Source organism: Asterias amurensis, chromosome 6 (genome assembly GCF_032118995.1).
Source record: "Asterias amurensis chromosome 6, ASM3211899v1".
NCBI lineage: Eukaryota > Metazoa > Echinodermata > Asteroidea > Forcipulatida > Asteriidae > Asterias > Asterias amurensis.
Window position 1 is genome coordinate 4545113 of NC_092653.1, and position 13381 is coordinate 4558493.

Consider the following 13381-nt stretch of genomic DNA (forward strand, 5'->3'; position numbering starts at 1 on the left):
CTGACCATAACCTGAGCCAGAAACCGTAACCCTAACAACAACCCTACTTATATAGTCTTAGACTAACCCAGGTAAAAAGTAAAACCACCAACAGCTAACAAGCAGCCTGACCATCTAGCATGGTGATCTCATTAGAGCTATTAAATGCTTTGCTAATAATGTTGACAGAATGGTATCTGGATATCCAAAGTTTGGACCATTGTTCCTTGCTTCACACGTTGTAAACGGGAATTCAATTCAAACACAGCCCGCCGAGGCATGGGTGAGTGTAGACTTGATTCAAGTCCCGTGTGAGTGTGACAGGTCTCTATATCATATCGTACCAACTAGCCCTTTGCCGTCAAATAAGTTAGTTGTGAATAATACGGGATTGGGACTTGAGTCAAGTCTAGGGTGAGTGTGAGCCGTGCGCCGTCTCTCGAGCAAGGTCGATCGTGCACACATGACAAGTTTTGGCTGGATGCTGAAGGTTGACCTAGTAAATCAGGCATAATACACCCATAACTTATTTAAACTGCCTGCAACACTGCTGTAACTACCAACTAGGTGAGTAGACTTCATGCACATGCAATTTGTCGCCCATGCAATAACCCACTGCACTGGGTCTTATCATAGGATGGTCCATGGTGGTTTACACTACTACAACCATGGAGGAATAAACTAGTTTATTCCTCCATGCTACAACTAGGTACAGTTGTCATTTTGGGCATGTTTTGGGAGACACAGTTTTGCATTGACCCGGCAATTGCAAATGTGTCTGCGCTGTACATAATCACCCATGCCGTATTGTTGTATGATGATCGATAAATACGACCATTATTAATATTAGGCATGTAGTCACCGTAAAAAAACAAGCTGTCTGTGTATTTTAAAGCTGATGTTTGTTGATGAATGTTTCACATATTTGACCATTACTAAGGATATTATTATCATTATTATTATTGTTTATTCGGCAAAAAACACATACAAAATACAAACATAATCAAAACAAAACAAAAACCAGGGACATATGCCTGGAATTAAAAAAGTTTACCAAAAAACTGTAACCCGAAGGCCTTCATTCCAATATCCCTGGTCATAATAAAAAAATCTATAATTATTTACAATAAATCTAAGAACATTAGTTAGACAACAGCAGAAAAAAGCAATGATGCAGAATGAGTGAAAATGCAAAATATCCCCCCCCACCTCCGACCAGGCAAAGAAACGAACCAGCAAAAATTTAACAAAAAAGAAGTTAATAATATAAAAATTATCTTTTAAAATTTAGTTAAAAGGTTCCCCAAACAGTTAAAAAAGAGGAAACACAAAAAGAAAAATATATGAAAAGAAAGTAAATGCCAACAGAATAATAAAAAATAAACAATTTTGCCCGATTGGCTACACCCAGCTCATAAATATTTAGTATTAAATAATTTTGCATACAGCTCATGTCAAAGGTCACACCACGACCTGCATTCCCAGGTTTAGTAAATAAATATTGTTCGCGTATGGCAGCTCCTTTGCACAGTGTGTGTATTTACTGTCTGTTAACCCATGCCAAATACACCACAGATTACATGTTACAAAATGAGTGAATCACAAACTTTGACCTTTCTTTTAATGTACATAAGTTTGGTTACCTTTGAAAAGTTTGATAGGCCATACACAGCCAGGGACCTATTGATCGTGATGGTTCTTCAGCTTTAAAACAGGTCAACCTACTTCTCTTTATTTACCAGAGGTTTACGTGCAGATCCTTAAGTGTTGTAGTTAATGAGGGGCGGTCTTTCAATATTTGAGCAGTGTTATACGTGTGGTTAATTGAGTTCAAAATGCTCTGAGAACAATCCAGCAAAGAGGTTCAATACTGGTGGACAGTCATAGATAACACTTCATCTTCTTTGAGGCGTAAGAGGGAGAGCTCACACCTAACAAACCTACAAGAAAACAATCAAACTTCAAGGAAAAAAATTGTACTTTGTGTTAAGCAGGCCTGGAATTCCATCTTTGAACATGCTGAAAGGGTTACGCCACTTTCATTTTGCAAAGGGCACTTTCATTGGCAAATCTTAAAGTCAATCTTTTTGAAGGGCACCAAGGCCAAGACCAGGGGCAACGGAGGCCCGCCTGTACGTATGTTATTCCAGGCCTGGTTTAGTAAAATTGAGCAGAAATGAATTTTTTGTTTGTTCTTTTTCTAATTTCCAGCCACATTGATGTCAAGACCTAGATTGTCCTAAAAGCTCAACATGGCAGGACACATGGCTAGCACCGTGGTCTACGACTGCATCGTAGTCGGAGGTGGAATCATCGGATCGGGAGCAGCCTACCAGATGGCCAAGGAAGGACACAAGACCCTCCTCCTGGAGCAGTTTTCTCTTCCGCACGCGCGGGGCAGCTCCTCCGGTCCATCGCGCATCATCCGTAATGCGTACGCAGAGGACCACCATAGTGCAATGGTCCAGGAGGTGCAAAAAACGTGGGAGGATATTGAACGAGAAACAAATACGACGTTACGGAGGTGAGATCATCTAGTGATCATGTTTGGTGATCATTCTTAAAGGAACACGTTGCCTTGGATCGGTCGAGTTGGTCTTTGAAAAGCGTTTTTTGACCGTTTATTATAAAATGCATATGGTTAGAAAGATGATGTAAAAGTAGAATACAATGATCTACACAAATATGCCTCGAAATTGCGTGGTTTTCTTTTTACCTCGTCCAAAAACACGGTCGGCCATTTATGGGAGTCAAAATTTTGACCCCCATAAATGGCCGACCGTGATAGTTCGCGACGTAAAAAGAAAACCGTGCAATTTTGAGAGATACTTGTGTGGATCATTATATTCTACTTTTAAAACATCTTTCTAACCATATACATTTCATAACAAACGGTTTCAAACGCTTTTTATAGACCAACTCGTCCGATCCAAGGCAACGTGTTCCTTTAAGACAATATTTAAAAAATGGTTTGGTTTGAAGCCTACAGCAGCTTTCGATAGAAAAGCATTTTGATAAACATTTCACTAAAAAGTAATGCGGTTATGTAAAAAGATATCCAGTGCTTAATACACATCGATGTAATTGGGGTAAAAACAAATGATTTTCTTTATACCCGATGCAAAACTAAGGTCTATTAAATTGTTGCGGTACCCGCTGCTATCACATATGATTCTATCTGCCTCTAGCCACCAAGCTAGCTTGGTGTTCTAGGAAGACATCTGCCTAAGCAATGCAAAGGTCGTGGGTTCGAATCCCAACGGAGTCGGTTGCCCTTGGATTTTTTTTCACAGAACTCTGGAAGGTTCTGAGTATACACATCGGTGTATAGCCTAAAGGGTTTTATCAAGTTATAAAAATATGCCAGTGCAACTTTCAGGACTTCTTTAGGAAAGAAAATAACTGCAACTTTTTAAAATCTCGGAACAGACAAACAGGAATGCTGGTTCTGAATCAGAGGAGGAACGCAGAGAGTTTCGTGAGCACAAGACAGACCCTAGTCAAACGCCAACTTCCTTTTGAGGATTTAACAACTCAGCAGCTGACAGCGCGCTACCCTCTGATGTCCTACGAGGGCCACTATGACTGTCTAATGGACACAGAAGCAGGCTTCCTTATCGCTAATAAATGTCTGCAGCTACTTCAGGTTGGCAAAACATACTAATTACTTTTGAGCTCGGTTCATACTTCATGCGAAGCCCTGTTACAGCCCTGTTTTCACTGCAAGTTAAAATTCGCTTCGCTTTCTCATTCACAGGAAGTGTGATTTTAATCAGCCTCATACACTAATTAATTACTTTTTCTCTCTCCCCCTATCATTGACTTTTTGGACGGACTCAATTTCACAGATCTTGAAATAGCCGTCTTTTTTCGTGTTCTTTACTGATCAGAATCAAGGAAATTGTCTTAATCTAGACATCTTTATAATAATAAATGCAGTTCTATATAACGCATTTTACAATTACCGTATCAATGCGCTTTGCACTAAGCACCCTGGTCATTGGGCCAATAACATTCCTTTCATCTTTCTCAGCTCCCTGGGGAGTATATACAGCCCTGAGCTGTCGTGACGCGCCAGTGGCTCTTTCAAACACATCATCAACCTCTACCCTCGCAGGTACCCGTTATGTACATATACCCCTGGGTGAAGAGAAGCACTTGAAGTATTTTTAAGCATCTGCTCACGAACACAAGTGTCACGACCGGGATTCGACCCCACACTCTAAAAACTTAACCACCAGAACTTGGCTTTTGATGCTCTAAACCACTCGGCCATGACACCCTATCGAGAAGAAATTAGACAGTTACGTTTTTTTTAATTTGGGTGTCCTTTGTTAATGAAAAAAAAGGCAAGGTTGAGCATTCGAATATGAGTTAACAGAGAAAAATGGACGTTCATGTCTATTTCACAGCAAAGTTGAAAATAACTGTGCCTTGCACTTACAAGAATGAAGTTGTCTCAGTCTTCCTTAGATAAAGGTGTAAATTTGTCTATCATTTCATCCTAGGATCTGTTTAAAAAGTATGGTGGCACGCTCCATGACGGTGAAAAGGTTACGAGGATAGAGCCAGGTCGTATCGTGACAGTCCACACCAGTAAGGGACAGTATAAGACAGGTGCGTTGGTACTCGCAGCTGGACCCTGGGCCTCTGAGCTTCTGAAACCCCTAGGTTTACATCTTCCACTTAAGGTAAATAAATAATAACATTAAATAATTATGAATATTATCTTAAAGCAGGCTTGAATCCTTTATTCTGATTAGTCGATCCATAGCAACAAGGAGTGTGCAATAAACTTATAACGCACGACCCATATCACGCCCTGCGAATTGTGTGTTTTAACTCCGCGTTTGTGCTTTTATTTATATAAGCTAAAGCTATATGCAAAACGTACAGCTTATAAGAAGTTAATGAAAATTCAAAAGTGGCGCATTTGTGTCAAATGCTGACCGTCACTTTTGTGCTTGAAGTTTGCTCGAAGATGCATTCGTTTTCGGCTTCTTTGGATATGGGACGCAAAAGTGCTATATTTTTTTTTGAATTCCACCCGAATACTTATAACAGATGCATCAACCAATTCTGTTTTATGGGTGATTGAAAGACTGATATTTATGAGACTCAACCTCAACAATTTGAACATGATTCTTTTGAGACAAAGATTTTGAATTGAAAAACAAGACCACTGAACCTGTCCTGTCACCAAAACTTGAGGCAGCCAGGTTGGCTTAGTGGTTTCTGTCCATGCTTTTTACCTCTGTGGACACCCGTTCGATATCCGGACCAGAGTCTTGCATGTGGACTGGGTTTTCCCTGTAGGGGTTTTCCTCCCCAAGCCTAAAACTGAAATGTCTTCATTGTTTTCTCTACAAAATGTTTGCCCGATGTTTCTATTAGGACACTTTGCCGACTTTACAATCCACATATAATCTAGATCCAGATTTACAAAGGCAATATTTTGTAACAAAACAGGTGACAGCTCTCAATGTTTTTTTTTGCAGGTGTGGAAAGTAAACGTCTGCTATTTCAAGGAAAAAGTACACGGTTGTTACGCGAACTACCCCATCATGATAGACGAAGTAGGGGAAGGGTTTGTCTACTGTTTCCCAAGTCAAGACTACCCAGGCTATATGAAGGTCAGTCAGGGTCAAAGGTCATTGTTATCCTTAGGTCACTTAAAGGGGTTTACATACATGAAATAGTTATTCTGAAGTCACACAGGAAAATAACTGAAATTCGAAATACAGGTTTTGTTTAAAGGGTGTGAATAACATTGGTAAGAGTAATGGTAATTTAACATCTATTAAAATCATTGCTGTACCCGCTGCTAAAATAAAGGAATCGAAATGCGTTTAGCTATCGGGAAATCTCGGTGGTCTAGTTGGACGTCTGCTCTAGATGCAAATGTCGTTGGTTCAAATCCCACCCGAGTAATATGCCTGTGAATTTGTTCACAGGGCTCGGGAAAGTATTGAGTATACAGTGCTAATACACATCGGTGTAAGGGTAAAACCAAAATTAGTAATATAAATGTTCACAGATTTGCACACAATGTACATGATTAAAAAAAGATCATAATGGGAAACTCCCGTTGAAATATTTTTGCATGAAATGCAATGGTTTTCGAGAAATGAGTAAAACAATTAGTGTTGATGTTACAAGTCCAAAGCTCAATGTTTGAAAACAGTGAAAGAAAACAAATCCACGGGCAAATCTCTCGGGTGGGATTCAAACGGCTAATGATTAATTCAAACTGGCTCTAGCCTTTCTTAGCTCAGTGATCCAGTGGTAAGACGTCTGCTCTAGCAATGCAAATTCTCACCCAAGTGATTTGCCTGTGGATTTTTTTTCTTCAGAGAACTCAGGGAAAGTACCAAGTATACAGTGCTAAAAACTAAAATTGTGTGCACATGGATGTAAGATACACTTTTAATGTTGTCAAATTATTTGGTTGTGATTTTCTTGTTGATTTTTGGTTCACAGTTTGGTTATTATTTGCTTCGAGATGAATTGGATCCAGGATCTTGTGGTTTTGATACCTTTAATTTAATCAAACTACTTTTTAAAATTTTTTATTCTTCTTCCTGCTTCATAAGTGAAGATTACCGCACTGCGGCTGGGCGCACAAGTGAAACCATGAACCGCAACCTAAATCAAGTACAATATTATACATGGTGCAGGTAAAAAGTTACCAGTAAGATTCTATCTAATTTTTGTGATTTTCTTGTTGATGTTTGGTTCACAGTTTGGTTATCATTTACTATGGGACGAAGTGGATCCGGATAGCAGAGATAAATGGACGGATAAACGCCAAGTCGATATCGATCATCTCAAGTCCTATGTCAGAAAACACTACCCCGGTCTGGAGTCTGAACCGTCCATTATTGAAAAGTGCATGTACACAGTAAGCACCCATCTATTCATTCATTTATTTCATTTAATTTATTCTTCCTACTTTGGTCAGATTTCAGATTTTTTGGGGCCCTTGGAAATTTAGAAATAATTTGCTCAGTAATCAAATTTATATATTTCACTGGCTACCAGTTGAGTCACGATCCCAATCTAAAATGCTCCTACTTATGTTCCTCTGCCTCAATGCCTCTGCCCCGTCGTATCTCACTGACCCATGTCCATCAAAGAACCTGTCAGAAATCTGGGTTCCTGTTCCCAAACTTAAATTTTTCGCATTCAAAGAACCAAACACAATGGGGGGGGGGGAGGATTGTGCCTTTTCTATTGCAGCACCAAGGATGTGGAATCATCTTCGTCAGAACATCAGACAACCTACTTCATAAACAAATTTCAAAACCTTGCTTAAATCTCACCTTTTTTGCGAAAGCCTACATACATGCTAATAGCAATGACTGTTGGATTGGCGCCTTATAAATTCTACTGATCGATTGATTGATTGATTGATTGATTGATTGATTGATTGATTGATTGATTGATTGATTGATTGATTGATTGATTGATTGATTGATTGTATATTATTTCCTTTCTGCAGTGTACACCAGGAGAGGATATTATTATTGACACCCATCCAGTACACCACAACATTGCGATCGGCTGCGGATTCTCAGGGAAGGGCTTCAAAATGGGACCGCTGATTGGCAAGATTCTGGGTGACCTGGCGATGGGTAAACCTCCAAAGTATGACATCAAACCGATCAGAATGAACCGATTCATGAATCAGAAAGCCAAGCTTTAGTCAATGTGTTGCCAGTCCCACACAGTGAAGGAGAAAAACGCATATAATCTTGTGAGGCTTTACACTTTACCAACTAATTACAGGTGCAGCCAGTACACTCTTTCTTAAGTACACTCTTTCAAAGACACCAAATGAACAACAGATAAATATCGTGAAAGTCTTTGCAGATCTTGTATTTGACAAACTCAGCAGTTTTTAGTCATCTTTGACTCGGCGATTGTTAAAGGAAGGTTACAGAATTGGTAAGAAACAAAAACGGTGAAGATCACAGATTTACACAAAACTTACACCGTCTAATGATGATGATAGTAGAAAACATCCCTTGAAATATTTCTCTCTGAAATGTCATATTTGATGAGAAATAAATAATCTAATTTCGCGTTTGGAGTTTATCGCTCAGTGAGCGTTTTATTCATTTTTGTTTGGGCATCACTATTTTCTCATGACCCAGATGGCCGATCGATCTAAAACTTCCACAGGTTTGTAAGTTTATGTGTATGATGGATTACATAAAGTGCTTACACTGCCAGCAACTGTTTTGTTAGCAACAACCAATTCTGTAATGTTCCTTTAATTGATATATAAAAAATAATAAAAAGACTGCTACATCAGTGGTTTTCTAACTGTTGTTCATGAAATGGACATATAACGAATGTGTACCGTACCCATACACATATCTTAGATAGAATATGTATGCACTGCCAAACCCCAGGTCCCAATTTCATAAAGCTGTTTAGCAGAAAATACTGCTGAAAAATGTCTTTGCTGAGCAAAAAATTAGATTGGGCACCAGTCACAAAAGTATAAAGTTTATGAAACGTTGGCTGATAATCTGTTTTACTAAGCAAGATTTTCCTGTGCTTAGCAGGTTTTTGTGCTTAGCAGGCTTCATGAAAGTGGGCCCTACATTCACAAGGTGGGATTTGTGGAAATTGGATCGTGTGTGAGTTTCCTTCCTTCTATTATGATAACGTTCTCAGCTGGATTTGAATATTAATTGAAAATTACTGAACAGTAATGTGTTGCCATATAACTTTGTACAATGTTAGATTTTTAATCTTTTCTGAAATATCATTTTGAAAGTTTGTTTCTTTAAACTCAGTAACATGTGACACAGAACCAGTATTTGAGTATACAGAGCTTAAAGACTCTGTACACTATTGGTAATTGTCAAAGACTAGTCTTCTCACTTGGTGTATCTCAACATACGCATAAACTAACAAACCTGTGAAAATTTGAGCTCAATTGTAGTCGAAGTTGCGAGATAATAATGAAAGAAAAAACGCCCTTGTCACAGGAAGTTGTGTGCTTTTAGATGGTTGATATCGAGACCTCAAATTCTAATTCTGAGGTCTCAAAATCAAATTCTTGAAAAGGTAATTCCTTATTCTCGAAAACTACGTCACTTCAGAAGGAGCCGTTTCTCACAATGTTTATACCATCAACAGCTCCCTGTTACACCAAGTAAGGTTTTATGCTAAAAATTATTTTGATTAATACACAACAGTAAAAACAAATTATAATCTTTATACCCAATGAAAATCAAACATCTTTCAGAACCGGTAGTATAAGTCAAGTGGCTTTCAAGTGACCTCATATCTGCCCTGCCTGTTTATCAACAGCTTGGTTAGATTTGTTTGTGTTTTGATTTTTCTTAAAGACCTGGACACTATTAGTAATTACTCAAATAATTGTTAGTAATGGAGAGTTGTTGATGTTTAAAACATTGTGAGATCTGGCTCCCTCTGAAGGAACGTATTTTTGAGAAAGGTAATTTCTCACTCAAAATACTTCAGACCTGAAGCTTTTTTGGCATTTTGAAAGCACACAAATTTGTGCAACAAGGGTGTTTTTTTCTTTCATTATTCTCTTGCAACTTCAATGACTGATTGAGTCAGAATTGTTGAGTCAACGGTTTGTTATTTTATGCTTATGTTTGGATACACCAAGTGAGAAGACTGGTCTTTGACAATTACCAAAAGTGTCCACTGCCTTTAAGATGGGTTGATCCCCCAAAAAACGCTATCACAGTTGTACTGATGACCTCTGATAAAAATTAACAAGGTTTGTTTTTGTACCAAAACAACTTTGGTAGAAAGGTGAAGTGTAGGTAATATTTGTACAAGGCCTACTCACACACTTTTGTAATGGGAAGAAAGTCCAGTTTATTTTAATACTTCAGTTTTCAATTTATGCAACCTAAATGATTCTGATCGTCGCACTATGAGCCTATATTTTATTCAACTTATTTCAACGTGCCTTGACTGTTATTAAAGGAACACGTTGCCTTGGATCGGTCGAGTTGGTCTTTGAAAAGCGTTTGTAACCGTTTGTTATAAAATGCATATGGGTAGAGAGATGTTGTAAAAGTAGAATACAATGATCCACACAAACATGCCTCAAAAATGCACGGTTTTCCTTTTACCTCGACGACTAACATGGTTGGCCATTTATGGGAGTCAAATTTTTCCCATAAATGGCCAACCGTGTTAGTTCTCAAAGTAAAAGGAAAACCACGCAATTTCGAGGCAAATTTGTGTGGATCATTGTGCTCTACTTTTAAAACATCTCTCTACCCATATGCATTTTATAACAAATGGTTACAAACGCTTTTTATAGACCAACTCGACCGATCCAAGGCAACCTGTTCCTTTAAGAATTTAAGATTATGTACAGGAAAATATGATTATTTTTATTAAGCAAAAACTTTGTTAAGTTTATGTCTATATACAGAGGATTTTTGTTCAGTGTAAATTTCACTATAAACAAATTTATAGATTTATCAAAGATTGCATAATTTGTATTTACATAATAGATAGCTTGTAGATAGCTCAGTTGGTAGAGTGCTGGCATTTTAAAATGGAGGTCGTTTGTTGTAATCCTGTTCTAGTAAACAAAAAATTTTCAACCCCAAATTGTTCAAAATAATAGTAATATTCTTTACATCCAATAATCTTGTCTCGAATTAAATTTATAAACAAAATAACCTTAGAAAATTTTAGTCACAGGGGATTATCACATTTATTTTAGAAAATTTTTAAATAGAATGACAGGTATTTGGTTTACAATTCGATCACATTTACTTGTTGAAAAATATAATGACAGGTATTTGGTGTACAACTTGTTGTTTTAATTGTGCAAATTATTTAGTCCGGCTTTTCTGAAATATTATGTCAAAAGTTCCAGCAGAAATATTTTTGAAGGAAATTTGTATTTTTTGTATTTTTCCCCTCCATGTGATTTTTTTCATGTGGTCTTGAAATCTTGCAATAAGTATTTTACTCTGTTTATAATAAAATCTTCATCAAATTTTTACCTTTAAAAAAGGTGCATTGTAACAAATAGTAAGATTCTTCATTTCTGTGTAGTTTGTACTCTAAACCTGGGTCCGATTTCATAGAGCCAGAAATATTAACACATTTCTGCTAAGCAAGAAAAGGCAGGATGGCACATAAAAGGCAGTGGACATTATTGGTAATTACTCAAAATAATTATTAGCATAAAACCTTACTTGGTAACGAGTAATGGGGAGCTGTTGATAGTATAAAACATTGTGAGAAAAGGTGCCCTCTGAAGTAACATAGTTTTCGAGAAAAAAATTAGTTTTCCACGAATTTGATTTTGAGACCTCGGATGTAGAATTTGAGGTTTTGAAATCAACCATCTAAACGCACACAACTTCGTGTGACAAGGGTGTTTTTTCTTTCATTATTATCTCGCAACTTCGACGACCAATTAAGCTCTATGTTGAGATACACCAAGTGAGAAGACTGGTCTTTGACAGTTACCAATAGTGTCCAGTGTCTTTAAACTACCGTTTTTAGCTGTATGAAATTGGGTGGTGGAGTTATCACATCTCGTTTTGCATGGTGTAAACTTGTTGTATACATTTAACAAGGAAGGTAGCACCATTGTTTTATGTATAAAACTTAAATACTACCTAATTACAATTAAAAAAATGCTTGAGCTTTCGTAACAACTGCTTCGTCATGCACTACCTTCCTTGTTAAATCTATCAGAATTACACAGCTAGTGTTAAAGATGCCTTGGATCGGTCGAGTTGGTCTTTGAAAAGCGTTTTTTGACCGTTTATTATAAAATGCATATGGTTAGAAAGATGATGTAAAAGTAGAATACAATGATCTACACAAATATGCCTCGAAATTGCGTGGTTTTCTTTTTACCTCGTCCAAAAACACGGTCGGCCATTTATGGGAGTCAAAATTTTGACCCCCATAAATGGCCGACCGTGATAGTTCGCAACGTAAAAAGAAAACCGTGCAATTTTGAGAGATACTTGTGTGGATCATTTTATTCTACTTTTAAAACATCTTTTTAACCATATACATTTCATAACAAACGGTTTCAAATGCTTTTTATAGACCAACTCGTCCGATCCAAGGCAACGTGTTCCTTTAATTTTCAAGAATAAAAGTAAATGAATAAGTAGCAAATAACACGAGTTTGATTCATTATGTTGATTTTGTAGTTCTTGCAACAAGCTTGTATGTGTGTTTCATTTGCCCAAATTAATGTATTTAAAGGCAAGGTGTACTTTGGTAACTGTTCCACAAGTTTTACTTGGTAAAACGCATCGAAGAGTTGTTTATATTATAAAACGTTGAAATGACACCCAGCTTTGTTTTCAATAACAAATTTCATTCTAAAAAAAAGGAATCAGGTTTCACACCTTTCTCAGGCATCTGAAAACAATTCGTTACAACAATTGTTTTTTTGGAACTTCAACGACCATTCATAAATACCTCAGACAGTTTCCCTATTCCTATTGGTGGAGAGTGCGTCACGTGGGTGTGTATAAACCTTTGTTTATGACCAGTAAAAAGTGTTGAAACATGGGCGTGACACGCAAGCTTGCACCTGTTTTTAAAAGACAGTTTCTTCATTCCTATTGGTCGAGAGTCATTCCTATTGGTCGAGAGCAATGGCTGACAGTTGTGCCACATCACGCGATACGCGCGACGTGCACAGCATTCCCTTATAAGGAGTTGTTTATGCGAGGGCTGCGGTGGGCTTTACCATTTCATAGCTGGAGGGGTGTTGTGTTGAAAGAAATCATTGAACAATTATAACTTTTGCATTTATTTTACTTTTTGACCAAAAAGTGTTGATGTTCGTGACCGAAAAGATGTTTTGAATGGGAATCAAAGTGTGTTGAATCGGTTTTCAACTAGTGGTTTAAACCCGCCGAGGCCTGGTTCCCTGGTTCTCAATAATTTACCTCAACTTCGTCTCGGTAAAATTATCAAGAACCAGGCCTCGTTGGGATTAAACCACTAGTTGAAAGCCTCTTCACCACACATTGATTCCCTTAATTAAATATGTTCATTAATACACAAGTTGGGATATATCAAGTAAGTGGCAACTACCAAAAGCATACCCTGCCTTAAATACTGGTCAATAAAAGTACAAGGGTGTATCTTTGGGGCACTTTGACAACTTAAAACTGTCCACTCTTGTTGTTTTAAAACAAATAAATTGTACAATTGTAAATAGAAAAATAGTTTTAGAAACATTGATCTAACTAAGCAATTATAAAAAAGTACCATTTTATTCTGGAAATTTTTAAAATTCAAAATCTCAAAAGAGGGAGGGGGGGGGGGCAATTTGAGGGAAGTTTTGGGGGACATGAACATCGATTGGGGGGGGGGGGTGGCCTTAATACACTACTGATCATTA

At 37.5% G+C, this 13381-nt stretch overlaps 1 protein-coding gene across 6 annotated transcripts; it reads left to right on the forward strand.

Annotated features, from left to right (window-relative positions):
* Positions 1 to 42: 42 nt before the first annotated feature.
* On the forward strand, positions 43 to 10030 carry LOC139938986 (peroxisomal sarcosine oxidase-like). Of its 6 annotated transcripts, none has more exons than XM_071934681.1 (7): positions 43 to 71; positions 2191 to 2503; positions 3409 to 3625; positions 4488 to 4670; positions 5478 to 5612; positions 6722 to 6880; positions 7481 to 10030. In XM_071934681.1, the coding sequence occupies exons 2-7, from the start codon at positions 2232 to 2234 to the stop codon at positions 7682 to 7684; spliced, it is 1170 nt and encodes a 389-aa protein (XP_071790782.1). In that variant the 5' UTR covers positions 43 to 71; positions 2191 to 2231; the 3' UTR covers positions 7685 to 10030. The 6 variants fall into 6 exon arrangements, with proteins under 6 accessions (XP_071790782.1, XP_071790783.1, XP_071790779.1 ...); XM_071934682.1 differs by lacking the exon at positions 43 to 71 and adding an exon at positions 111 to 262; XM_071934678.1 differs by lacking the exon at positions 43 to 71 and adding an exon at positions 341 to 546.
* Positions 10031 to 13381: the final 3351 nt, after the last annotated feature.

Excerpts from the sequence above, each read along its gene's own strand:
- LOC139938986 (XM_071934681.1), top strand. The coding sequence starts at position 2,232 with ATGGCAGGACACATGGCTAGCACCGTGGTCTACGACTGCATCGTAGTC. Across the intron at positions 2,504-3,408 it reads ACAAATACGACGTTACGGAG|ACAAACAGGAATGCTGGTTC; the intron begins GTGAGATCATCT and ends ATCTCGGAACAG. Across the intron at positions 4,671-5,477 it reads GTTTACATCTTCCACTTAAG|GTGTGGAAAGTAAACGTCTG; the intron begins GTAAATAAATAA and ends TTTTTTTTGCAG.